Raw genomic sequence first — 25,000 nt, 5'->3', positions numbered from 1 at the left:
TGTTTTTTCTGCACTTGTCATGTCTTTGATTCCCGCATGACTTTCTGCAAATATGCAAAAATGGAAAAATGCAGTAAAATACAATGAGCAAACAGCGATGGTTATACTTTCGCTTCTTCTTTTTCTTTTTCCTCTGTGCCTCAGCGTTCGTGCCCCGGATTTCTCTTCCAGTTTTCTGTGTTGCTCTTTCCCTGCTCCTCAATTTTCCCTTCACTGTGGCGTTTTCTCCTTCCCTCTCTCCTTCATAAGTGCTCTCTCCCACTTCTGCAACCCTGCACTGCCTCTGTTCCCAGCCGCATGCATTTCCTGTCTCAAACTCCTCGCTGCGGGAGTCTTCTTCCTCTTCATCCTCCTCCACCTCTCCACTTCCTCCTCCAGGATCCAAATTCATCCTGCCAGAGACAGGAAAGCATTGCATTACCTGCCGGTGAACACAGAACCTCCGGATCTGCAACAGAAAACACCACGGCAACCCCAACAAAACGGACCTTACACTATGTAACCACCGGATGTCACTGTGGGGCAACAAAACAAAAAACAAACAGGCCAACAAAAAATATTTAAAGGGGAGGAGAATATCATGCTGTACCAATTTATTTGCAATCCCAAAAGTAGCTTTAAAACACAAGTGTACAAGAAGTAGAGTACATATGACTGCTCATTTTAGACGTGTCTATAGGAAATACATACACGACAGTGTTTCTAGACTTTAACGAAGATGATGTCATTTGAGAGTATATTTGATCACTGTAAAGAGCTGGTTTGTTCTTACTTGTATTAAGAGTTAGATCACGTGTTAAATACAATACCGCATTTTCCTCACGGTGTAAGCAGCTGGCATTTCTCTATCTATACCTTGCATTGTAAAATACTTCTGTAAATATATATATATATATATATATATATATATATATATATATATATATATATATATATATATATATAGATATATATAGCGTAAATTTGATGCGTAAAACATTGTATCGGTACTAGTTGACTTTATTATTATTGTGATGTATCTGGTACTAATATCAGAGAAATTCACATGTCATGTCTGTAATGTGAATTTATTTAAATTATTTAAAATTGAATTTTTAGTCAAACTTAAAAGAAAGAAATTAATGCTTTAAAAAAAGCGAAGCAGTGGTCGCTGCGACAGGCCTGTAAGCGGTAATATTAGCTGTATTATTATTCCCTAGTATTTATTGTATATGTATTACTATGGTGGAAGTTTAATTTTACTCGTGCGGTTTACTTTATCAATGACCTTCCTGAGAACCAGAATTGACACGACCTCTAACACGAAAGCATATCCAGTCCTACGTCCCCAATCCTTTTCTTGAACTGTAATTTCCACGCACCCTGGAGATCCCACGACTCACCTCTCCACGCAGGTATCAGTACAACAAAACACCGTCGCCGTGGAGACAAAAACGGGCGCTGCTGATTGGTTGATTATACCTCCCAAGTTGTTACCGTTCTAATGGACTAGACGTTTCTATACGTCTAGTCCGATTCTAAAAACTATGAATGCGGTATTTTTAACTTCATGTCATACCGTTCCATCAAAGTAAAAAAACAAACTAAACACGATTGACATATTTGTAATAAACTGCATTTACTGTAGCTTCTTACCAATGTATGCATTCGCACCTCGTTTAGTTGTCTTTATTTATAGTTGAGAAGGAGTTTGCTCTCTGCCTAATAATAACCCATGTTCTCTAAATATGTGAGTGAATTATTATTGCCTAAACGCACTGTTTCCCAGTTGAAGTTATATGTGTAACGCGTGTTATCCGATTTCAGTTGCTGTGGCTGCAATGAAGTGATATCAGAAGACAGTTCATACTCTTGCCTCTATGTTCTGTTGCATTTGATGTATGCTTCTGAGTATTGAGAACAGATAGAGAAAGGGAGACAGACTGTGAACATAAGAACATAAGAAAGTTTACAAACGAGAGGAGGCCATTCGGCCCATCTTGCACCTTTGGTTGTTAGTAGCTTATTGATCCCAGAATCTCATCAAGCAGCTTCTTGAAGGATCCCAGGGTGTCAGCTTCAACAACATTAGAATGCTAACTGAACTTCCACATACTCATTCTTCAGTGTGGCAATATAATATAACAGAATTATAATATTTACACAGACCATTTGACCAAAATGTATATGGAACAAGGAAAGAAAAGAGTATAAAAAGAATGGTGTTGTATATCTTTATAATAATTTTTTAAAAAAGCATTTTGGGTTGTACAAATATGTAGCATATTTAGTTGACAGGCTGATTGTGTTTTTTTGACATTACAACCACATTACAGTACAAGTTCTCCGTGTTCAATGTTTACTCTTGTAAAACGTGCATCAGTTGTGACTGCAGCATAGAAAACTCCTTTTCTGGGAGGAGGTATTTCTGGACGATTTCAGTCACTTCAGCCTCGGTGATCCTATCGAAATCTTTGCGGTTCTTGAACGGCAAATGACCAGCAAGCTCACACAAGGCCACGTTAAATGCTGCTTCCTCTTTGGCCCCAAAGCAGGAGACCCGGGGCCAGATAATGACGCGGATCCCTGGTCGGGACGGCCCGGAATGAAGTGGGGTCCCGGGATGGCGGCCTCGAGTCACGAACAGGTTGTGTGCAATATTCTTTTCCACTAAACAGTCGGTGACTTTACAAATGTTCTGGATCAACGTACCCAAGCACTCGCCCTCGGTGTAAAATAGGAAGCCGGCGGGGGAATCTGGAAGGAGGTGGAATGCTTTCCCAGGACAGAGAGGTTCGGTTCGGGCCGACTCGATGCGAAGCATGTGGTCCACGTAGTAACCATGAAGATGTAAATGGTTCACAGATGCAAATGCACCCAGGCTATTAAACCCCACTCGAAAACCCGGATGAGAACTCAGCAGAACCGTCTCAATCCCGATTCGGACCACATCCCGGGTTAGAACCTGAGGGAGGCACAGGGATGGTTCGGGGATAATCAAACAGTGTCCAAACTCCAACGGGCTCACATTAATTACAACCAGCGTTTTAGTGTGAGTAACCCCGTCATCTAAATAAGCAGGACCAGCCGGATCTATTGCTGCTTCAGTACCTGAGATACTGTGACCGTTGCTGACTGTGAATTGTGGTTCTGTGCTGGGCCCGTGCTTATTTTGCTTCCTGATTTCAAACAGAATTTCCCCCGGTTGGATTTTATTAAAGTTGAACTGGTTCGGGTTAAAGCTTTGTTTAATACTTTGTATTTCTTGTGGTTTTCGTCTCTCCTTTCCCCGCTGAATATTTAACTGGGCCACAAACCCGTGCGGGCCGGGCAAAATCTTAGTTTGCAAGTCCCCAAGATGGTACCGGAAAAACCCGAGCTTCTCCTTCTCCTGCCATCCCAACCTAAGTGTCAAATCGAACCGAGACAGCGGCTGACCAGCTCCACAATCGCTGATCGAACCGACTCGGCGTTTATCCAGCCAGCGAACCCCGCTCCGGATGAAATCTCTATGCGAGTAGACAAACTCGTGTGTCGCAGAGTTACAGACATGGAGTTCTGTTTGTTCCCGAACCGTGATTCCAGTTTCATTTTTCTCGACCCCGGTAGCTGAGCAAGCTCTTGCACAGTGCGCAGACATCTTGCAATGACGTGTACAGATGATGTTGGTGGGTGTGTCTGAACCCTGCATGTTAACCGGTCCTGCATGTTGACCGGTCCTGCATGTTGACCTGGTCCTGCATGTTGACCGGTCCTGCATGTTGCCTGGCCCTGCATGTTGACCGGTCCTGCATGTTGCCTGGCCCTGCATGTTGACCGGTCCTGCATGTTGCCTGGCCCTGCATGTTGCCTAGCCTGGTCCTGCATGTTGCCTGGTCCTGCATGTTGCCTGGTCCTGCATGTTGCCTGGCCCTGCATGTTGACCGGTCCTGCATGTTGCCTAGCCCTGCATGTTGACCGGTCCTGCATGTTGCCTGGCCCTGCATGTTGACCAGTCCTGCATGTTGAGCGGTCCTGCGTGTTGACTGCCTCCTGCTTGCAGTAGTAACTAGGCACTTCTTGCACATTTTGAGCAAACCACATTCTTACCTGGACACAAATAACGACAAATAAGTGAATTATACATAAGTCTGTGTGTCATAAAAGTCTAAATACTGTATTAGGAATATATTTGCCACGCACTTAGTCAACCAACACATGTTTTAATGTATGTATTTACTTATATAAATCGTAATTAAAAATGCCCAAAACTGTATTAGCTGTGTTGCATACTTTTGTCTGTAATCGTTTTTGGAACGATTTCAACAATAAGAAAAAAAAAGGTTTTTTTTGTTGTGATAATTCAATTGTAGTTATAGAAACCGAGTGTGATCCAATTGTTATGCTGAGTACCGCTCTTTACTTTGTAACGCGTAATATGACACCACGAAGCAAGTTTGCTCAATCCACGCAGCTACACCCCCCCCCCCCCCCCCCCCCCCTCAAATCTTATTTTCTTGTCTTTTAAGATCTTTCCGATCTTTGGACAGAGCCTGTGTACTATGCAAATCTATCACCATGGTGACTGTGACGTAGCGGCAGGAAGAGGAAGCATAGAAAGTTACAAAAATACAGAAACTTCAGTTTGCGTGCGTCGTGTTGTATTTGTTTTATTATATTAAGGATGGGAACGTCTGCCAGTCAGATCTCAAAGGAGTTACTTTCAGAATACCAGGTAAACATATTTGTAAATCGGTAAATATAAATGTGTGTGTGTGTGTGTGTATATATATATATATATATATATATATATATATATATATATATATATATATATATATATATATAAAGTTGCTTATGAGCAGAAATAAACTGGGGTTTGATTCATTTAACATTACACGTTGTCATGTAGTGTGTTTAGTTTGAGAGTGAGTGCGTAGTACATTTTGACAAGTTGTGGATGTCTTCTTACTTGTTGATGCAAAGTACCCGTATGTAGTATTCTATTGTATTGAGATCATGAAATTCAAACCATTGTAAAACGTCATTCTTCAGTCGCTGGAGGTGTTAGTATTAACTACTTCCTTGCCCTAGTACTGTTGTGTTATTTTACTTTTAAATGTATTTCTTCTCGGAGAGCCCAGTGTCAACATGATCCCTTTCATGAAGGTATCTCTGTGGATGTAAAAATACATTCACTAGCATTAAAATGTATGACAGTGGTGACACAGGGATGGGAATAAGACTCCTATTGGATATCAGTTTCACCCATTCCAAGTTTTAATATGAGCTTGGCCACAGTGTGATGTATACACTATATATATATATATATATATATATATATATATATATATATATATATATATATAGGTGTGTCTTATTAAACTCCTAGCAAAACCAGGAGTGGATCAAAAGTGCTCTGTAATGGGAGCCTTATTGCCATCGCTATGACATATCGTTTTGCTCCAGTGTGGTATACTAGCCAGAGAGTTCTGGGATATCTCGTTATGGTATTGGTTTACAATGTCAGTAATCTCTCCTACAAAAGTTCATACTGCTACCAAAGTTGAACTTGATTGTGAACCTTTGACCCTTTGTTAAAGCTCACAGCGCTGGTGAAATGCAGTTCACTTCTACGCGATTCTCACTGTTGATCAAAGTGTACGAGATCCCTTATACTAACTGTCAACATTTACTATTTCAGGAACTGACATTTTTAACCAAGCAAGAGATTCTTCTGTAAGTATTTGCTTTTATAATAAAGTGGTTTGTCTTGCTGAGAGCGCATTTTCCATTTCAGTCCACCGCTATCCAATTCTCTCTGTGTTCAAAGTAACTAAGGAAAGAAGCTAAACTCTGGTCTTGTGCTCTGACTTCTGATTATTACTAGATGAGAAGCTTGCTCCTCCTTGCTCTTTGTCTTGCTAATAGTTATTGGTGTTTCAGGGGATGGGAAGTGAAGTGAGCGTCTTGTAACTTGTAGTGCTTGTGTCCAGGGTTGGGGTCCAGTCCTGCTTTTCAGTTCCAGTTCCAATAGTAATTGTTGTGATTGTTCAACTGCTTTCATTTGTTGCTGTTGTGAGAAGTTTGTTTTAACAGAATGCTGCTAATTGCAATTTTGATCAAGGATGTACTGGAATTTGGAATTGATTTTAAAAAGGAAAACAGGAATTGACCCCAACCCTGGGTATCCAACAGTGTCCGATGACATTTTACAGAAATTCTGTTGAATTCCTTCCGTTTGATTTTCCTGGCAAGCTATCAAAATGAACACAGGGTGGTTTACAGGTCATTAGGAGTAAGAACAGACATTGCTTTCCTCTGCCATTTGTGTGTGCTGCTGTTAATTGGACTGAGTAGATGAATCGAGACTGACAGGATGTTGAACAAGGGTCTTGTGACATGGATTCATCTGCAGCTAGAAATCATTCTTTTTTTGGATCATGTTTCAGAGCCCACCGGAGATTCAGTGAGCTTCTGTCCAAAAACCAGGACTCGCTAACCACCAGAGTCCCACAGGAGAAGGTGTTGACCATGCCAGAGCTGAAGGTACAGGACCGATCAGGAATATTTGATCTACAGTGCAATACAATACAAAATACATTTTAGTATCTAGTTTTATAAGCCCTTCAAACAGGATTTAACTGTTGATGTAAATTAGTTGGTGTCAGAAAACTTAAGCCTTTTTGTATCTATAGTTTCTAAGGGATTTTTGTTGGGTGCAAAGAATTGTATTTGGTTATTTATTTATTTCTCTCCTCTCATTCTCTTGCTTTCCAGTCGAACCCCTTCCGGCAAAGGATCTGTCACGTGTTCTCCACCTCGGAGGAGAAGGACAACAGCCTGTCATTTGAGGACTTCCTGGACCTGCTCAGTGCCTTCAGCGACTCCGCCACCCCAGAGATCAAATCACACTACGCCTTCCGCATCTTCGGTACGAGGCCTTGACAGACAGCTCGGGCAGGGGCTTCAGCGCTGCTCAAACACAGCTGTTAACTTCTGCCAGGTTCTCACTGCAGCGTTTGTACAGGATCTGGGGTTGGAGCACTTCAGAAATCATGTAGTGCTCTCACTGTAGGTCACTTACAGCTTGATACCAACTCACCCCTTTAAGATCTCTGGCGAGTCCTTTTCAGACTGGATATAAAATGGTAGTGCAGGCTTGGTTTTGTCCATATCCTGCAGGGTCCGGTAAGTAAGTACCCATGGAAACACTACCCTCTGTACATTTTCACTTCTGTGAAACAGTCCTTGAAATTGCTCCACATTTCCATATGGGGACATTTCCATACATGCCAAGATGTACCCGCATTCCCACGGGGAGGAGTAAGTCATGGGATGCGTTAAGTATCTTAGTCTCTCGGAGCAGCTCTGCGAAAGAACCCACTTAACGGCATGCTGAGTCCCGCAACTCCTGAGCAGCTCAGGGCTCATTTCATCAGTGATCTGAGTGAGCGCAGTAATTCTTGCTCTGAGCCTCTCTTAATTAACGCACCCACGGTGTTGCTTGCGTTGTGTAGATTTCGATGATGATGGAACCCTGGACCGCACAGACCTGGAGCATCTGGTGAACTGCCTGACTGGAGACACCCCTGAGACCAGGCTCACCCCGGAGGAGATGAACCAGCTCATCCACAATGTAAGCCTCTCCACAGAACTCTGAATATGAGCGTTTTATATCAGCGTGCATTCAGATTGACGTTTACATACAGTAGTGATGGAGGATTCCATTTAGTTTAGGCAAATTCTGGTGCTTGCAGCATCATTATGGAATCTCTGTACCTGAAATGCTGTACAAGACATGTTGTTGATAATTGTTTTATTGGACTGCAGATCCTTGAAGAGTCAGACATCGATAAAGACGGAACAGTGAACCTCTCTGAGTTCCAGCATGTCATTTCCAGGTCACCTGATTTCGTCAGGTAGGGTGAGAGAGAGTGCTGTCCTGGGTATTAAAATGAGGAGTGTGGACCGTGGCTTGATGCGCTGCCTTGGAGAGCACTGAATTTGTACAGGTCACAACTGTATTAAATATCCATTGCAGGCAGAAGACCATGCAGACTGAGTAAAAGACAACAGACCCTGCCAATGTACTGTGCTAACCTAAATACACAGTTATATAAATCTGGAAAGGGTACTATATTTGTTGAAGTACCATTGTAGTCTGGCCATGGAGCAAGTTTTAGTCTAGACTACTTTGTATTAGGGATACAGTGGCAAAGTACAAATTGCCCACAGGAGCCAAGATATATTGTAAATAAAAAGGGATTGCATGGTGACCTAGACGCTGCCTAAGATGCCACTCTTCCTTGCAGCTCTTTTAAGATTGTGCTGTAAGCTGTGAGGCCAGGACCACAAGCTACGGACAAGCTACCTCCCACTGGAATCAAGACCTGAATTTTATACTGGAGTTCTTAACCCTTTTTAAAATCTTTTTGTTTTGTTTTGTTTAACATGATGCAGTTTGACCTTGATTGTGCCTTAAATTCTAATACATTCTGATAGAAATGTTTATGACATTTTTAGTTAAATGTAGTTTTACTGACTGAAGAAGCATTTTTATACAACAGAAATAAAAACATAATACTCTTTTAATCAATAAAAGTTACTTCCTTAAATGCTTTGTCTATTATTGTAGAACTGCCTGAGTACACAAAGAAGGGAGGAGTTGTCTCTGCTAGTAATAGAAAAAGGCTACTGTCACTGAGTGGACAGATGACTTGTGGTTAGTCTTCACGCTGTTCAGTGCGTTTGGAATTCAGCACGAGAAAACCATATTGATACTGTATTTCAAGATTTAGTATGCAGGAAAAGAAAACCAGAGATGCAGAGTTTACTCTGTACTATTACAAGTTGCAGTGTCGGGTTAACAGTACAGATCTTATCCTATAACAGGTGTGAGCCTGGAGGACTAAGAAATAAAGACACTGGGGCTTATTCAAATGAGGGAGCTCGCTCTGAGGCCAATACAAAAGTGTTCCAGGAACCACACACCACATCATGAACATAGAGCCCTTCTTTTGTAAAATACTGCACATGCAGTGGCTGGTCTGAGCTCCGGGGGGGGGGTGCTATGCCCCAACTGCCCATAATCACTTGAAACACAAGAGGGCAAATTACAACTTTACCCTATTGGAGCATCCAGACATGTCCTGCACTTACATGTGACAGCTGTGGAGTGAGGGCCCTATAGAAGGGTATCTTCGGAAAGGCATACCCTGCAGGAGCCAGGGGCAGTGCTGAGGGAGGGAACGAGAAAGAGAACGGCCAGCTGGGTGGGTGAATACCTAATTTCAACATTATTAAACCCACATTGGAGATGGACTCACAGTGAATGGTGTTCTTGATCGCTCTTGTAAAAGTATTTCACTCTGCATAGCTGTCCGAGCCACTCCAGGTTTTAACAGCGCTTGACGTCTCTACTGTTTGTTTAAGTAAGCTCAGGTGTGACTTAAAAGATCATGATTTGAAAACCTAGAGTGTCTTCAAATGCTGTGCGACTGAAGTATTTCTATCTGAACTTGAGAAGGAAATAATATGAAGAAAACACAAAAATACCAGAAATAAGCCACCTTATTAATATATGTCCATTCTCAGTATTTACAATTCACTACCTGCTGTATCAGTGTTGGTTAGTTCCATCCTCCAGACAGGAGGACTGCCAAGTTCTCCAATATACCAGCATTCTATTTTGACTGTGAAGGACGCAGTCCAATCAGAGCATCTTGGCAGCCCTTGGTGGCCGGAACACAGGTGCAGGATTCTGATTGGGCGGGCTAGCCACAAACCCAGAGATGGAGACATGCCCATCACCTGAGTGAAATGCAAGACAAATATCTGGTAAACTGCACAAGCTACCACCTTCTTGTGCATAAAGCAGCGTTCTTCCCCGTGTCATCTAGTCTCTGAAGCAAAAATGATGCCTATGGTGACTGCATACAGCACAGTAACAGTGCATCAAGTACCGCTGTCAAAAAAGCATCCATCGTCATTACCCTGAAATAGCTGTCTATTCAATATCTAGGCTATTGATACGTTTTGTTGTAAGATTTGTTGGTCTTTGTACCTGTCTGCCGGTGTAAGACTACTAGTCTGCTCCACGTCGCCCGGATCTCGGTGCCGCTGTGTTCCCCAGTTAATTGTTCATCATTCTCGGCCCGACTGACCCGAGTCTGCCCGACATCACAGTCCGGAAACAGCACCTTTACTCCAACACTGCCTCTAGCTCGGGGTACTATCTGCCCAAACCCGCTGAACCCAAAATCGAACCACGGCATTAGAAACGTCACATTACAGAGACTTTTCAATATTCACCTTCTATGACAATTTATCTGCCTTCCCTTCCCTTTGCCTGCAGCTATCAAAACACGGCGATTTACGCAGACTTTTCAGCGCATGTTCAGTTAGCACGGTAGATAGGAAACTACAATTACAGAAGCAGAAACAGTACTTTCCATTCAGCAAACCGAATTGCACGTTTCGAATGCATAACTTAATATTTAGCATAAAGAATACAGGATTCCAACTTCAGAATGCAAAACATAATGATTAGCGACCAGATGTGCTTGTCAGGCCGTCCCTGTGAATGTTGGCATGACTCACGCCCTGCACTACATGTGTTAATCGCATCTGTTAGGATTCCAGTGGTCACGCAGCCAGTTTCTAATAACCACTCAACTGCTTGAATGTATTTTACAAGGATTCATTGAGATATTTTAGTTTAATTGTAAATGCTTGGGTGACAGTACTTTAATTTTGTGTGTGTGTGTGTGTAAGGATATTACTGCAAGTGATTATTCTGTAGAATAAGGTGTGCTGTATTTAAAATACAACTGAGCAGATTAACTAATACACACTGTAGTATGTGAACACACACTTATATACACAGCTAGTGAACTGCACATTGGCAAAGAAAAAAAAGACTCACTTTCAGTGTGAACATTATTTATTGCACAGAATTATGTGTGAATTAAAATATAAAATAAAAAATAGGTGTCAAGTGATTATTAAAGCATTTTGAGTAGATCTAATCAAACGGGTGCTTCATAGATGGAATGTATAACACCAAGTCTGGGTAAAGTTTACAAATGTGGAGAATGCTGGTTGCTGCATTCTAGAATCTGGATGTGAGACAAAAGAAGAAATCTTCTGGAAATTAAGCTGCATCAGTTTACACTGACAATTCTGATAGTTGATCAACTCTGAATTTTTGGAAAACTGCTACATTTTATAAATTGTTTTCTTTCTCTATTTTCTTGCTTGCACACTGTGTACTCAGCAGCATTAAGAGGTGACTCAAAGGTGGTCTTGCATGCCAGCAGCATTAAGAGGTGACTCAAAGGTGGTCTTGCATGCCAGCAGCATTAAGAGGTGACTCAAAGGTGGTCTTGCATGCCAGCAGCATTAAGAGGTGACTCAAAGGTGGTCTTGCATACCAGCAGCATGCATTAAAAAACATTTAAAAAGAAGAATTCAAATTAAACAGAAGAACTCAATTAACAACTAGAAAACCGGAATGGTAGGAGTAAAGGAATTAGAAAATCAGGTCTTAAGTTTAGGGTAGTGACAAGAAGCAGCTGTCAATATGTTTTAAGACAACGCAATCTTTGGTCCAATTCCTGCAGCCTATAGAACAATACTCCCCCTTCTGCAGTCTGTGGTTAGACTCAGTCATAAACTTCATGGAAGTCAAGTGTCACAGTGGCATGTTTCAAACTACAGTGCTGGTCAGGCATCCTGCTAGATGGAGACCCAGTGTGACACTCTTTTTGCTTGTTCCTTGTGCTCATCTGAAGGTGCAGTGTGCCAGCGATTCTCGCTCATTCTGCAGGGTTGGGTTTGATGAGCCCGTACTCCAGGGCGATGTCGAGACACTGCTTGGCGCCTCTGCAGGCTGGGTTGGGCTCAGCGGCGCCCCCCTTGGCCATGACGGACAGGATCTCGAGCACCTCACTCTGGATGAGCTGCTCGGCCAGCCCGCGCTCCGCCTGCATGAGATTCATAGCGATGACTGCGGCGCGGTGCTGCAGCTCCCTGCTCTCGCTCAGCAGCAGCGCCTGCAGGATCTCCAGCCAGTGGGACGTCTGCAAGGAAACAGGCCTGGGCTCAAGTACAACTGGAACTGTGTCATTGAGAATGAACAGACAAACCACTTAATATTACCTTGCTTACTGTCACACTGCGCTTATATCAGGCTTTACCTCTCTCGATATCAACTCACAAACCTGCTTACTGTCACACCGCGTTGGCACACTTGCATAACTGTAAATTGTTCAAGCTTTCCAAGCTGAATCATTGGCGTTTCCATGTAGTGTTTTACACGGAGCGTTCATAAACACAGTAAATACGTTAGCGTGAGCAGTTGTTTATTTTACTTTGTAGTATAATTGTAATTGTAAATGAGCAAAACATTGTAATTGTAATTGAGCATAACATTGTAATTGAAAGTTCAGCCCACAATGCTGCTGTAATTGTCACTGTCACTAGAATTAAAATTTCCCCCAGGTCTGGTGAGGAGAAAGTAGAACCATTTTAAAAACCTGCAAATCAACACACTTGACCCCCCTAACAGTACTAGTGCTTACACAGACCCTCCTTACATAGGTACAGACAGCCCCCCCCCCACCAACACAAGCTATGAGGAGACCCCACCCTGTCAACCCCTCACCCCAGGGCTTACAGTGCGAGGGACGCGAGCACACAGGGAGGGTTGCACCGATGTCAGCATGGCCAGGGTCCCAGCCGCTGCCTTCCGCAGTCTCTCGTCATCCTCCCCGCTGTACAGCACAAGCAACTTCAGCCGGTCGTTGTCCTCGGCCACAAACCTCTCCTGCACCTAATGAAGGCAAGCAGCGAATCAGAAACTCTCAGTCACACAGCCAGCAGAAAGCTTATAAACCTCGGGGACACCTGCACAAGAGATTCCCCTCAAGGGAATACATTTAGACTTCATCACACAATTTATAAGACAGGGGTGTCAGTATACCAGGGAAAGAGACACATGCTGTGGATGGTCGAGGTAGTAACCCAACACCCCCAGCCCTCTGAAGACCAAGTCTACAGCTCCACATTCAAAGCCTAGGACTGTCCCCCCTCTTACATCTGGACTCAGGACCAGGTTGCACATGCACTCAGTCGCAGCTGCTCGAATCATGTCGTGATCCTCAAACATGTAGCCCTCGATCTTCGACACCGCCCCCTCCTTCATTATCTTCTGCCTGCGGAGAGTGAGAACAAGCAGCGCTGTCAGAGGAACAACCACTTGGGCACCTGCTGCAAAACTCAAGAGAATGTGTATGCATGTTAGGGTGCAGGGTGAAAGGACTGGAGAGCAGCGAGTGTTGGGGTGCAGGGTGAAAGGGCTGGGGAGCAGGAAGTTGTTATACGTTGTACAGACTGACCGGAGCCTCTCGCTGATGCCTGCCAGGTTGGTGAGTGCCATGAGCGCCTCGAAGTTCTGCAGGGCCGTGCAGTCGAGTCCCAGCAGGCTGACCAGCGGCCGCACCACCTCATAGATCTGCAGACAACCAGGCAGCAGGCAATAAATCCACATACAGCAGTCAGTACAATAAATCCACATGCAGCAGTCAGTACTCAGACAGCAATCACATCACTCAGTAAAAACACAGCAGTCAACACTCACACAAAGAGGGGAAAAAACAATGTCATTAAAAACAGCCAGACTGCCAGCACTCACCCTCTCCCCGGGGAAGACGATCTCTGGGTTGGATGTGATAGTAATCTTTGCTAGGGTCTGCGCTGCCTTTATCTTCCCTGTGTCAGTGCCCTCGGTGGCGAGAGGGATCAGGGCCTGGCAAGCAGCAAACAACTCTCCATCAGAGCAACTCCCTGCAGTGTTGACAGTGCGCTAGCTGCTACCTGACTGTGCACTAGCTGAGATTTCTTCATAGCATTTTTTTTTGCTAGACAGAAAGTTCAAAAGAAGCTGGAATCTCACCTTTCCACCCCCCTGCGCCACCACTGTCCCCCTGTCCTCAGGCTTCTCCACAACCGCCAGGAACACCCTGAAACAGGAGAAGAACACGCTCACATATAAATCACTGGGTCACTTTGCACTGCAGAGCAGATGGAAGCCTCCAATAACATGTAGCAGGATTCCAAGATTACCACCATGTGTCCTGCAACTTCAATATGCACTATTGCATTACTTGCTTTGTTCCAGAATAAAGTGGAATGTTCCACCCCCCCAGGTATCTCTCAGTATGCCCCCATGCCCGGCTCCCTCTTCCTCACCTGGCGATGCACTCCTTGCAGGCGTCAGTGAGCGCCGGGCTCTCCTGCTTCACCATGCACACAAGAGCCGAGACCACACCCGCCTCCAGCAGCTTCGACAGACGCTTCTCCACAAAGGGCTTCGCGTCCTGGCCACGAACAAAACAAACAGCGATCACGTGTCCACTATCTCATTTGTCCACTATCCCACGTGTCCACTACCTTACATGACATTTTGACATATTTAGAAAGGTTTTTTGGATAGAATCCTGGGCTTACAAAGACAAACAGTGACAAAAATTGACTGCTGTCGTCTAACTGCACAAACATGAATAAAGAAGGAAAACAGATTTTAAAACCCTTAAAGAAAAACATTACCAAAATTAATTGAAATCTTCAAGCAGGATAAGCCCATACTGCCACAGCAAAGGTTGTTCAGACATTAACAGTGACATATGGGGTTTGATACTGGGAGCTCCCTGTTTGTGGTGCCCCTGCCTGCCCGCCTGCCTGCCCTACCTTGGGGTGCTCTTCAGGGACGTGCTGCTTGGCGTACTTTGCCAGCTCCACCATCTGCGGGTCCGGCTTCTCCAAGTCATAGCTGTTGGTGCAGTTCACCAGCGTGGAGCCCACGGCAAACAGCACCGTCTTATCCTCTGACTGCAGAGAGAGAAGCAGGGCAAGGTTACACTGTCCTCTCCCACTGGGCAAGAAAGCAAGCAGAGTGACAGGTTCATTACACTGCGGGCAAGAAAGGGCTGCACGCACCGGGCACTTTGGACCACGTCATTATCAGTTTCTCACGCTTCAGGGTAATTCTGCTGTATCTGTTACAGTGTACTTCATCCTTAAAAAAACACCCTAGCCCAGAAGATACAAGATTCCATAGGACTGAAACGAAACCTTTGCAGACAGACCTTATGGACTCTTCTACAGCCTGGTGCTATGCCTAATAAAACCCATGTGCACTGATAAGCAATGCAGACTGAATTTTGAAGGGCTGCTTGTGTGGTCCTGCTGGTAACCCTGCTCTGTGATTGCAGCAGTGGCCCTAGCCGAAGGTACCTTGGCCAGCTGGAACATGGCCTGCAGAGCCTGCCCATCCTCTGCCAGCTCCTCTTTCACATCGGCGTCGAAGGTGAGGTACGCCAGGCCCTCGATCGCCCAGCGCCGGGAGCTCGGGGGCAGGGCCTCGTTACACAGCCACCTGGCGGGAGGGGGACACAGTCATCAGCCCTACTTCACACAGTATTAAATTAGTACAATGGGAAGTCTTGTGTGAGTGTAGGGATGAGCCATGCTGTGTGGCTACAAGTCATTGGGATACACCGACGGGGCGAAGCCACACAGCGACAGTAAAATCCATTCTCCTTACTCCAGCATGAAAATAATGCGATAAAGAGACTCACTTCCTGCACTGCTTGGCCAGTTTCAGAGTGGATCCTTCAGCAAACTGCTTCATGCTGAAATCTGTCCCTCCCGCCGAGCCCAGCTTGCACAGACCCTGACAGCAGACAAACACAGTCAGACACACGCTCAGACTGACAAAACCCTAGTGTTTCAATACAGCCGTAAACACTGAGTCCTCACCACCAGGGCGCGCACTCGGATCTTGTCGCTCTTGCTCTTCTTGTAGATGTCTTTGAGCAGCGCCACACCGTTGGCGGTGATGAAGGAGGCCCTCTTGGCCTTGCCGGCTGCGTGGATCAGCGCCTCCACTGCCACCTGCTGGTGGATCTCTGTGTCGGAGCCACACAGAGAGATGATGCTCTCCATGATCCCGGACATACCTAGGGCCTGGTTCCCCACCTCGCTGGGGCCCTGCAGCAAAACCGACACCGTCTGGATCGCACGCAGCTTCCCGACCAGCCCTGACGACTCAAAGTGAGACCTGTCAAGACACAACACCAGCCCCCCCAGCGCTCAGTCACTGCTGTATTAGAATATCCCACTTCTGTACCTCTCCTTTTCTACAGGTCTTTATAAGCTGGGAGGCAGACTCCCACTGAAGCAGTGTCCAGGTTTTACTGTGAACACAGCAAGTGGAACACAAGTTTATTGTGTTTCATTTTCTTCGGAATCTACATTTCCCTTTGGAATACCGAATCCAAGTATCACGCTATTACTGTCTGAGAATCAGTGGCACAGCTTAGACACTTTTTACATGCAGCCAGGTCAAACGGCTCAGGAGTTTCCAGTGTAACCCCCCAGCCCCTCTCCCTCACCGGACGTATTCCTCGCAGAGGGAGCTGAAGTTCTCCCTCTCGCCATCGCTCTTCAGGTCCTCATACAGCTTGCTGAGCAGAACCGAGCAGCTCATGTGTGTGCTGTCAGTCAGGGGGGGGCCCTGAGTGGCCTCTGGAACTGTGCCCCCCACCTCCAGAACCATCTTCAGCCCTGCAGCGGAGGAGAGAGAGAGACAGAGAGAGACAGAGGAGTGTCAGACAACAGCCACTGCAAAGGCCTCCCGACCCTGCTTTACACAGCTGTTCTTCAGGCAGGTATATGTAGCATGGACACAAACTACTGCATATTCTTGTCTTTAATTCAAAGATGTTATTTTCCATAACAAGCAGCTAAGTAGACTCTTAAGCACTCTCAAGCCGTTTGTTTCTCATTCTGTAACATTAACCAGGGATCTTGTCATAGGGAGACTGGGAGACTCACCCTGGTCGATGACCCACAGACTGAGCGAGTTGTCAGGATCTCGTTGGGATTTGCGCGGGACGTGTTTGACGAGCAGGTTGATGGCGCTGTCTCGACCCGACCCGGACACCGCGGGAGCCGTGAGGACGCCCAAGAGGTGACGCAGCATTGACCTCAGCTCCCGAGACGGCTCTGAAGCAGGAGGGAGTCGGTGTCAGCACAGACAGACACTGCAGGTGGGAAATGCACCCAAATGCAGCACATCTAGGCAAGCAAGCACAGCTGCAGAAAGCTACAGGCAGCCAGGACATACCAAGCAGAATGGCCTCATCTTTGCCTCGCACGTCCTTCTTCATTCCCTCCATCAGAGCCTCGAACATGACCTGCAGGAGGTGACAGGCAGCCAGGGAGACCTGCTCTCCCCCTGACCCCATCACTGCACACAGCCGCTCCATTCCCAGCTCATTCACTATAGCCATGGACTGCACAGAAGGAGAGAGATAGGAGGTGGTAGGGTAAAGTAAGTGTGTGTGTGTGTGTGTGTGTGTGTGTGTGTGTGTGGTGGGCTCAGCAGGACTCACCCTGGACTGGTGCCCGCTGCAAAGCCCCACCAGTGTGCGCAGCGCAGGCAGAATCATCTCCTCTTTCCCAGAATCCATCAGTCTCTGCAAGAGCCGCACCCCGTCGTTGCGGAATATCTGCTCCGCCCCCGCGTCCTCCCGCGACAGGACCACCAGATTCTGAGCCGCCTGCAGGAGAAGAGAAGAGAGGGGAGTTAGAGAGGGCATGAAACACCAGCTACCCCACTGTGTCAATGCAATGCAGCACCACTGCCTTGCTTGTATCCCTCACAGAGCAGCCACAGGCTGCTTTTCATTCACTGCAATATTTCAAGCCCCCTGCTAAATACATCCCAGATTATTAAAGCACATTGATTATATAGTAGTTTTACAGGTCTGTCAATAAACTGTGTGCAAAGCAATCCGACAGGGCATTGAAAAAACACAGCCCTCCTCTTACCTTGTGCCTGTCAGACTCCTGCGCTGAGGAGTCCAGGAGCAGAGAGAACATCTGCTGAACACGAGCGTCTGTGGAGGAGAGCTGCTGGACCTGAAGGAAGAGGGAAGAGGGCAGATCTAGTGACCCATCGGAGGGGCACAGCCACAATGCGTTTTATACAGCAACCTGTTTTTCAAACACTACTATCAATGCGTGCATTTAAAATATGCGCTGTTTAGATGATTAAAGCAGAGAGCGATGGAGAGGCAGCATTGATGGTAGAATGATCAATCCTGCACCTTGTCCTGGATCTGCGCCCCTAGCTGCCGCAGGCTCTCCTGGAAGGTCATGTTCTTGGGCTCCAGCTGTGCACACCTCTGGATGTCTTTGAAAGCCTGGTCCAGGCGACCCAGCTTCTGCAAGGCTTGCGAGCGGCGAAACCGGGCCTTCACATCGCCAGGGTCCGAGTCCAGCGCTAGGCAGACAGACAGAGAGTGAGTTTGGGGAAGAATGAGACGATCACAGAGGAGGGACGAGGAGCGCAGAATAGTACAAGAAACCCAGCTCACCTTTGCTACAGTCGGACTCCGCTTTGGAATAGTCCTCCTAATAAGAGAAAGAAAACATGATCGACTACCAGGAAGGGTTACGCATCCTTTCTAAAAGCGCTTCGAAAGAAAAACAACATGTGTCAGTTATCCAAAGCATCCAGACATTTGTAAAGAGCCCCTATTCTGAATGGAAAAACACAGGAACACCACCACTACAGGTGGAATGCGTGTGTGTCTGCGGTTTTGACAGCGTGACCAGTCCAAGCCCCCACTCCACACTGACCAGTTTGAGGTAGCAGGCAGCCCGATTGCGGTACAGGACGGCACATTCTGATTGGCTGTTGCTCAGTTTGAGGGCCTTGGTGTAACAGGACAACGCCCCCTGGAAATCCCTGTCCTTGAACAGACAGTTCCCCTCCTCTCTCAGAGCAGCTGGATCCTAGAGGGGGGAGCATAAAACCACACAGTTAATAAACAAGTGCTTACATTATATATAATATACTGAAATGTGACTGCGTGATTCAGAAGTAAAAAAACAAAACACTTGTGCCAATTTTGCACTGGAACCCAAGCACGGCCAAAGTGTTTGAGTTACTGTATTTCTGATTTACGTGGAACTTACATATTTTTGTTCAAAATGTGTTTTACAACCATACAAAGTATCAAATAAACTGTATTACTAACACATCTTAAGAAATCGGGGATGAGAGAAAAGTATATAGAGATATAATGATATCATGTTTTGTTAAGTTACTTGGACTGAGTTTCAGTTCAGAAAGCACCAGAAGGAATATGGAGAGCTGCTGCTGTCCGCGGATTAAAGCCAGCTATGCGAACTTAAGCCAAGCTGGTTCAATACCGTGTCTAGGCTTGGCTAATTTCCCAAGCAAAGCTGAGCATAGCCGAGCAAAAACTCGGTGCATCATCAAGCTACTATTATTAAATTAATTATTATTAAACCATGTTTTACCTTCTCGTTGCCGTTTTCACTCATTCTCCCGTACTGCTAAATTACCAGTGAATCTCAACGGCTCTTGGATCGCGATCTGTTTTCAGTGTCCTGTGTTCAGGATCCACGCACGTTGTAACACACCGTAAAAACTCGAAGGGTTTGTAATAATTTCTGACAGCCCGCAGTGTGATCCGTGTTCGTTAGATATACTACTTCAGCGTCTTCCTGTTCCCAGCGAGCGGCGTGATGACGTTAGGGAACAGCCCCGCCCCATTCTTGCGTTCCATCACCAAAAAAGGCAGCGCGGGATTGAAACAAGGCTGGCAGAGCACCGAGGTTTTTAGAAATAAATCATTCCAAAGCGTCAGTCTCTGCTTGCAGATTGTGATCAGAGACCCAGATGTTGATGCATGAAACTGTTCCAGAAGGTTGTAGGTTTGTAGGTGTTGTGAATGTCAAACTGTATTTTATTCAAACAACAAAAGCATTCCTCGGTTTTGTATAGTATCCTGCTGATGGATTGCTTTTCCAAGCCCTGGAAAGCTGTGAAGCACTGCACTATTAGCGTATAGCTCTATTGTTGAGGCTAAAATGAATCGCTTTGCAAGTTTTAACGTTACATGTGGAATCATTTACTACCGGTCTTGCATAACAATATTTTACACACAGTGAATACAATATCAATTCTTTGATGTTGTACATCAACAACATTAAAATGATCTGACACAAGGACATACCATATCATTTGTTTTAGTTTTAGTTTTAGCCAGGTTTAAAACAAAACTGAAAACCTGAAAAGAAAAACAACACAAGCATATCCGTGGCAGTAAAATAGAGACTAGCTCTATTAAAATCAATATGCAGCTTCTTCTGTGGGACTGGTCAGTTTTCTGATCCTAATGTTTAGATTGCCAGTACTGTATTAATAGCCTCAGTGGTAATATTATGGAATAAAAACTATTAATTTTTCATGTTAGAGATTTGCTTTAAAACAACAATTTTTGAGTATTCTTGAGGATCTTGGGATGGCAGGGGTTCTAGAATTGCTTGGGTGGTGATACAGGGGTTCTAGAATTGCTTGGGTGGTGATACAGGGGTTCTAGAATTGCTTGGGTGGTGATACAGGGGTTCTAGAATTGCTTGGGTGGTGATATAGGGGTTCTAGAATTGCTTGGGTGGTGATACAGGGGTTCTAGAATTGTTTGGGTGGTGATATAGGGGTTCTAGAATTGCTTGGGTGGTGATACAGGGGTTCTAGAATTGCTTGGGTGGTGATACAGGGCAGCTCAGATGTTATTACTGGACTATGATTATGTTTTATATTGTTTTGGAATGGGGAATAGTTTGACACACTGCAAGGACCTGTAAGAGAGAAAAAGAAAACAATCCTGTGAGCAAGATGAAATGTATATCTGTGTGTTGAGTTGTGGTTTAAATTTATTCAGAATGAATTGTCTGTTTTTGCAGCAGGGAGGCAGCAGTTGCTATTCAGTCATCAGATCACTCCATATCATCTTCTGTCGAATCACTGTTCACTTCTGGGTCCAGATGTGAGAACTCTGTGCTCTGGTCGCCAGGGCAACTCCTACTTGCTGATCTGTTGTTCCAGTCACCAGGGAGACAAGGAGGAGCGCTCTGCTGATTCCTATGTGGAGCTAGGTTCCTGTTGCTATGGCAGTGCGTGGGCTGTCTGTTGGGGTGCAGGATGCTGTTTATCCAGCGGGGGCAGGTCAAGTACTTCCTGAGAGCGGCCAACACAGTGAGGTCACGCATGCGGCAGAACCAGAGAAAGTCCACTATCATCAGGGTCAGAACCAGAACTATATAGAACCCCACCGCCAGGAGGGTGAGAGGCTGGCTGCAGAGAAAAACAGGGGTGGGATGGGGAGAGGAGTCACAGTGATCAGTGATGTGATCATCAGTTCAAACATTTCCTCTCTTTATACATGAATGCGTTATTTACTATAATGTTTTTTTTTCCCCGTATGCTGAAAGTGCATACATTTGGGACACAGGTCTAACAGCTGTTGGTGCAGTCACCCATACACCTGCCAAATAAAATACTGAGTACTTGTGTTAGCTCAGAAACCATAGCAGGTTTAAACAATGAGACTATTGTCTGTTCATGAGATCAAGGTTGACCACTTCTATTGTACCTCATCCCAGCCACGCTTTCCACATGATGCATGCTAGAATAGCTGATGCTGCAGCACAGATCTTTAGACTAGATGTCTTCTAGTTTTTGCTTGCTTAAGCTCACATTTTTGCCGACAATACTTGGATTTGTCGATGGCCGGGTTTCAAAGACCGGGGTCCACTTTCAGCACTGACCTGTGAACGAGCTGGGAGGTGCTGCTCTCTGATAGGTTGACATTCATGACATCTTGGAACTCTGATTGGTTGCAGCAGTACTTGTGGTAGAGGATTCCTTGGCGACAGCAGTAGGAGTGCTCGGGGGGTCAGAGAGGCGGGGGCAGTAGAACCCTGAGTGATGGAAATCCTGGAGATCATAGTACCCTTCACACAACATACCTGAGCTGGCTGGGACACACAATGGGGGGGGGGTTTGAGTTTCACACCATTCATACAGAATTGGGGGAAGTAAAGGGAAAGAAACTGTTAGAAGGAATAGATCAAAAAGTGGAGAATTTGAAGTGATCTAAAAGCAGTTCATATGCTTTTAAATAATCTGGTATTTAACAATTGTGCATTTACAGAATATTTCATTTGAAAACGTGAAAACAAATAATTAAAACTTTTTTTAGGATTCTTATTTTTATGAAGGGGATTGCCCAAATTAATCCAGTTATTTGTGTTCTAATTGCAACAGGTACAAAAACTAAGGTAATTGAATGGACTGATCATGAGACACACAACACAGAAGGTAAAACAGCAAGAACATATGGGCTAAATGACCAAGGCACACGCCCTGTTTCCCTACAGAATGCAAGGAGGAATAGCGGCAGCGCACCCTATCCTCCAGTAACACACGCTTCCCACTGCCAGGAGCAAGAAGCACAGCCGGGGTGTGCAGGAGGCTGCTGAGGATGGGGGTTCTGGATGAAAGGTCCCTACCCAGCTGTGTTGGGAGAAAATTCCAGTAGCATATCCAGTTTACTAGTACAACTAGGCAATTGGAAAATTAAAAAAAAAGATTTAGTAACAGCTTATAATAATCTTATAATTGGGGTCCAGGTAGGAAGCTTCACACATGTCTGTTACAGCAGTGTCAACAGCAGTTGAACAAGTACAGATATATGCAGGTATGATCTGTATACACCTTGAGTTCAATAGGTTTCCACAGTATAACATAACCCTTTCATACATTAAATATTGAAGACAGCTGAAAAAACATTTGAAGTGGTTTTGGATGCATAATAAATATATTTTTAATTGAAATTGAAATTTATCATATTTCATATGAGGCTACCGTGCATTTGTGTCTTTCATATGTCCCTCTATAAAGACTAGAAGAGAGGGTTTTTTAATGTCCCCATATGAGGTCGCTATGTTTGAAAGGGTTCATTTTGCTTTATATTTCCATCAAAAACTATTTTCTGGAAAATACAAAAAAAAGATGTGTTGGACAAACTTGTAAACCCACAAACATTCCCGTTTTCAGAAAACAGCATTTTAAATTTGGGGTGAGCAAGTTTTCCCTGTTATTTTGTTTGGTTTTGTTTGAGCTTTTCTGAAAAATGTACAAAGTGCAGATGCATCAGAGGAAAGGGTTTTTAAAAAGCAAGCCTTTTTAAAACGAATGGAGATGAAGAAGAAAGCCTTACCTGCACTAGTTAGTGCTTCCTCTTCTGATCACATCTGCTTTGGAAGCAGTAGGACACACCTGATCACTGCTGGGGACCCTTGGAGAGCACTTTGCCTTGCACTGCCTTGCTCTGCCCAGGCAGACTCACTGGCTCCTGCAATGAATCAAACAGATGCTTAATGGGTCTACAGGGACTCAGTCCCCACTGTGGCCTGAAGAAATACATACATTAAAAATATATATATTGTCGATGTACGTGATTTTCTTGCCACAGTCATTAACTGGATTCACTGTCTGCCCTTTATAAAAAATAGTACCAATCAAGGTTTAAATATTAATTTAGTTTTTCAACAGCAACACTTTCACAACCTCCAAAATCTTGGTATTTTATTGCAGGTGTGTTGATTTTTTAAATTTAAAAGCTGCTGTTGTAGCCAGTGGATTTATTCCAATGGTCTAACTTAAGCAGGACACTGATAAAGTTGCTATTGATTACAAATACTCCAGTGTGCACTCATCCCAGTGTGGACCCACCCCCCCTTTCCTTGTGATGCACTCAATAATTTCAACAGCAAGCTTCATCCCAATCCTAAAAGGAGGAATAAACAGGGTAATAATAATAATAATAATAATAATAATAATAATAATAATAAAATATATGGAAAGAAATGGATTGTAAAGCCTCAGTTATTACTCCTGCAGTGACCAAAACAGCGGAACTGCTTTCCCAACACCACTTTTCATAGATGCAGTCCACATTAAAAATTAAAATGTACACATACATACATAAATACACTGCCATTTTAGGAACTGTAAAAACACAAGCAAACCCTCCTCTGTCTGCCCCGCACTATCCCGCAACACTGCGCCGCGGCATGAGTGCCCCCCTCAACACGGTATCCCATAAGACAGTGCGCTGTGTATACGGGAGGATGGAAGATTCCGGAGACGCGCAGAGAAGTGAGGGTCTGCCTAAAATAACCTCTTTTTTCTCTCGCTCCCACCATAAGTAGTATGAATGGTCCGAATGCAATGCTCCAAAATAAACAGAAAGAAGAAGGGAACTGAGAAGTGGGTTACAGTCACAGCAAAACAGTGCTATCTGCTGTGTGTTAACGGAGAAGCGGATTACCGAGTCTCCATAATTCCTTTTAATTGGAAGACTCGCTGTGACTGGGAAGAGAATTTGAAATACATAAAAAAAATAGCGGACATGCTAAAGATATTATTATCAGAGCGATTGAACGCCAAGCTTATTTTGTGGTGTGGAAACGAAACGGACTAGTAAGAAGATACACACACGGGAGTATTGACTGTACGTGCACATGTAAAGGGAAAGGAAACTGAAATTAGGACAAGGCGGCTGTATTGTTAAAGAGAGAGCAGAAGAAACCAGCCCTGCTAGTCGTCAAAAGGTAAAACTAAACGAAACAGTACGACGAGTCAACAACAGCCTCTAATGTAAAATCGATAAAAAAAATTAAAAAAAAACCCTTACACCAGCCTGTCGAGGGTAATTTCGAAGTCGGGTGGTCAGAGGACCCGAATAAACGTATTTGCTGGGAGATCTAAGATATTTCTAGACAATAACAGCCATGATGACCCGAGTGATCAAGGTGCAAGTGACATAAATAAACCAAACACAGTTAAGCAGTAAAACACCTTTCCTTTTTTTAAACTTGGCCAAAATTAGACACGAGATAGTTGTAATATGTACCAGTGCAGGGTAACTAATGGAGATCGGGCGTTAAATATTGTGTATGTAATATTGTGTTGATAACACGTTCTAGTGTAATTCAGTCAGTGAGTTGGTGCAAAGCCCATTCTTTTTAGTGAAATGCATTTAATTGTAAACATTAAGGGTTGCACATCAGTTGTGTTGTTTTGATTTCCAGG

At 44.6% G+C, this 25,000-nt stretch overlaps 3 protein-coding genes across 3 annotated transcripts; 1 reads left to right on the top strand and 2 right to left on the bottom strand.

Moving 5' to 3' along the window:
* Positions 1-2,199: 2,199 nt before the first annotated feature.
* Positions 2,200-3,821, bottom strand: LOC121304412 (GDP-D-glucose phosphorylase 1-like). Its single transcript, XM_041235548.1, has one exon. It carries the CDS (start codon positions 3,788-3,790, stop codon positions 2,339-2,341), a length of 1,452 nt encoding a protein of 483 aa, XP_041091482.1. The 5' UTR covers positions 3,791-3,821; the 3' UTR covers positions 2,200-2,338.
* Positions 3,822-4,552: 731 nt separating this feature from the next.
* LOC121304138 (calcium and integrin-binding protein 1-like) lies at positions 4,553-8,576 on the top strand. The gene is made up of 7 exons (XM_041235102.1): positions 4,553-4,693; positions 5,663-5,697; positions 6,411-6,507; positions 6,739-6,892; positions 7,479-7,597; positions 7,792-7,880; positions 8,274-8,576. The coding sequence occupies exons 1-7, from the start codon at positions 4,643-4,645 to the stop codon at positions 8,293-8,295; spliced, it is 567 nt and encodes a 188-aa protein (XP_041091036.1). The 5' UTR covers positions 4,553-4,642; the 3' UTR covers positions 8,296-8,576.
* Positions 8,577-11,333: 2,757 nt separating this feature from the next.
* On the bottom strand, positions 11,334-19,568 carry LOC121304417 (protein unc-45 homolog A-like). Its single transcript, XM_041235560.1, has 20 exons — positions 19,357-19,568; positions 18,670-18,825; positions 18,405-18,441; positions 18,135-18,310; positions 17,857-17,946; positions 17,418-17,585; positions 17,150-17,318; positions 16,858-17,028; positions 16,416-16,587; positions 15,781-16,081; positions 15,600-15,694; positions 15,256-15,397; positions 14,710-14,850; positions 14,212-14,339; positions 13,916-13,982; positions 13,655-13,768; positions 13,359-13,474; positions 13,058-13,175; positions 12,638-12,793; positions 11,334-12,041 (listed from the first exon to the last, which is right to left on the bottom strand). Exons 1-20 carry the CDS (start codon positions 19,378-19,380, stop codon positions 11,778-11,780), a joined length of 2,805 nt encoding a protein of 934 aa, XP_041091494.1. The 5' UTR covers positions 19,381-19,568; the 3' UTR covers positions 11,334-11,777.
* Positions 19,569-25,000: the final 5,432 nt, after the last annotated feature.

This window comes from Polyodon spathula, chromosome 37 (genome assembly GCF_017654505.1).
Source record: "Polyodon spathula isolate WHYD16114869_AA chromosome 37, ASM1765450v1, whole genome shotgun sequence".
In the NCBI taxonomy this organism is placed as follows: domain Eukaryota; kingdom Metazoa; phylum Chordata; class Actinopteri; order Acipenseriformes; family Polyodontidae; genus Polyodon; species Polyodon spathula.
Note: the sequence above shows the minus strand (reverse complement) of the source record. Positions and strands in the feature narration are given on the sequence as shown.

Excerpts from the sequence above, each read along its gene's own strand:
- LOC121304412 (XM_041235548.1), bottom strand. The coding sequence starts at position 3,790 with ATGCAGGGCCAGGCAACATGCAGGACCGGTCAACATGCAGGGCCAGGC.
- LOC121304138 (XM_041235102.1), top strand. The coding sequence starts at position 4,643 with ATGGGAACGTCTGCCAGTCAGATCTCAAAGGAGTTACTTTCAGAATAC. Across the intron at positions 6,508-6,738 it reads TGACCATGCCAGAGCTGAAG|TCGAACCCCTTCCGGCAAAG; the intron begins GTACAGGACCGA and ends CTTGCTTTCCAG. Across the intron at positions 7,881-8,273 it reads AGGTCACCTGATTTCGTCAG|CTCTTTTAAGATTGTGCTGT; the intron begins GTAGGGTGAGAG and ends TCTTCCTTGCAG.
- LOC121304417 (XM_041235560.1), bottom strand. The coding sequence starts at position 19,380 with ATGAGTGAAAACGGCAACGAGAAG. Across the intron at positions 17,586-17,856 it reads AGGAGTCTGACAGGCACAAG|GCGGCTCAGAATCTGGTGGT; the intron begins GTAAGAGGAGGG and ends CTTCTCCTGCAG. Across the intron at positions 17,319-17,417 it reads GCAGCGGGCACCAGTCCAGG|TCCATGGCTATAGTGAATGA; the intron begins GTGAGTCCTGCT and ends CCTTCTGTGCAG.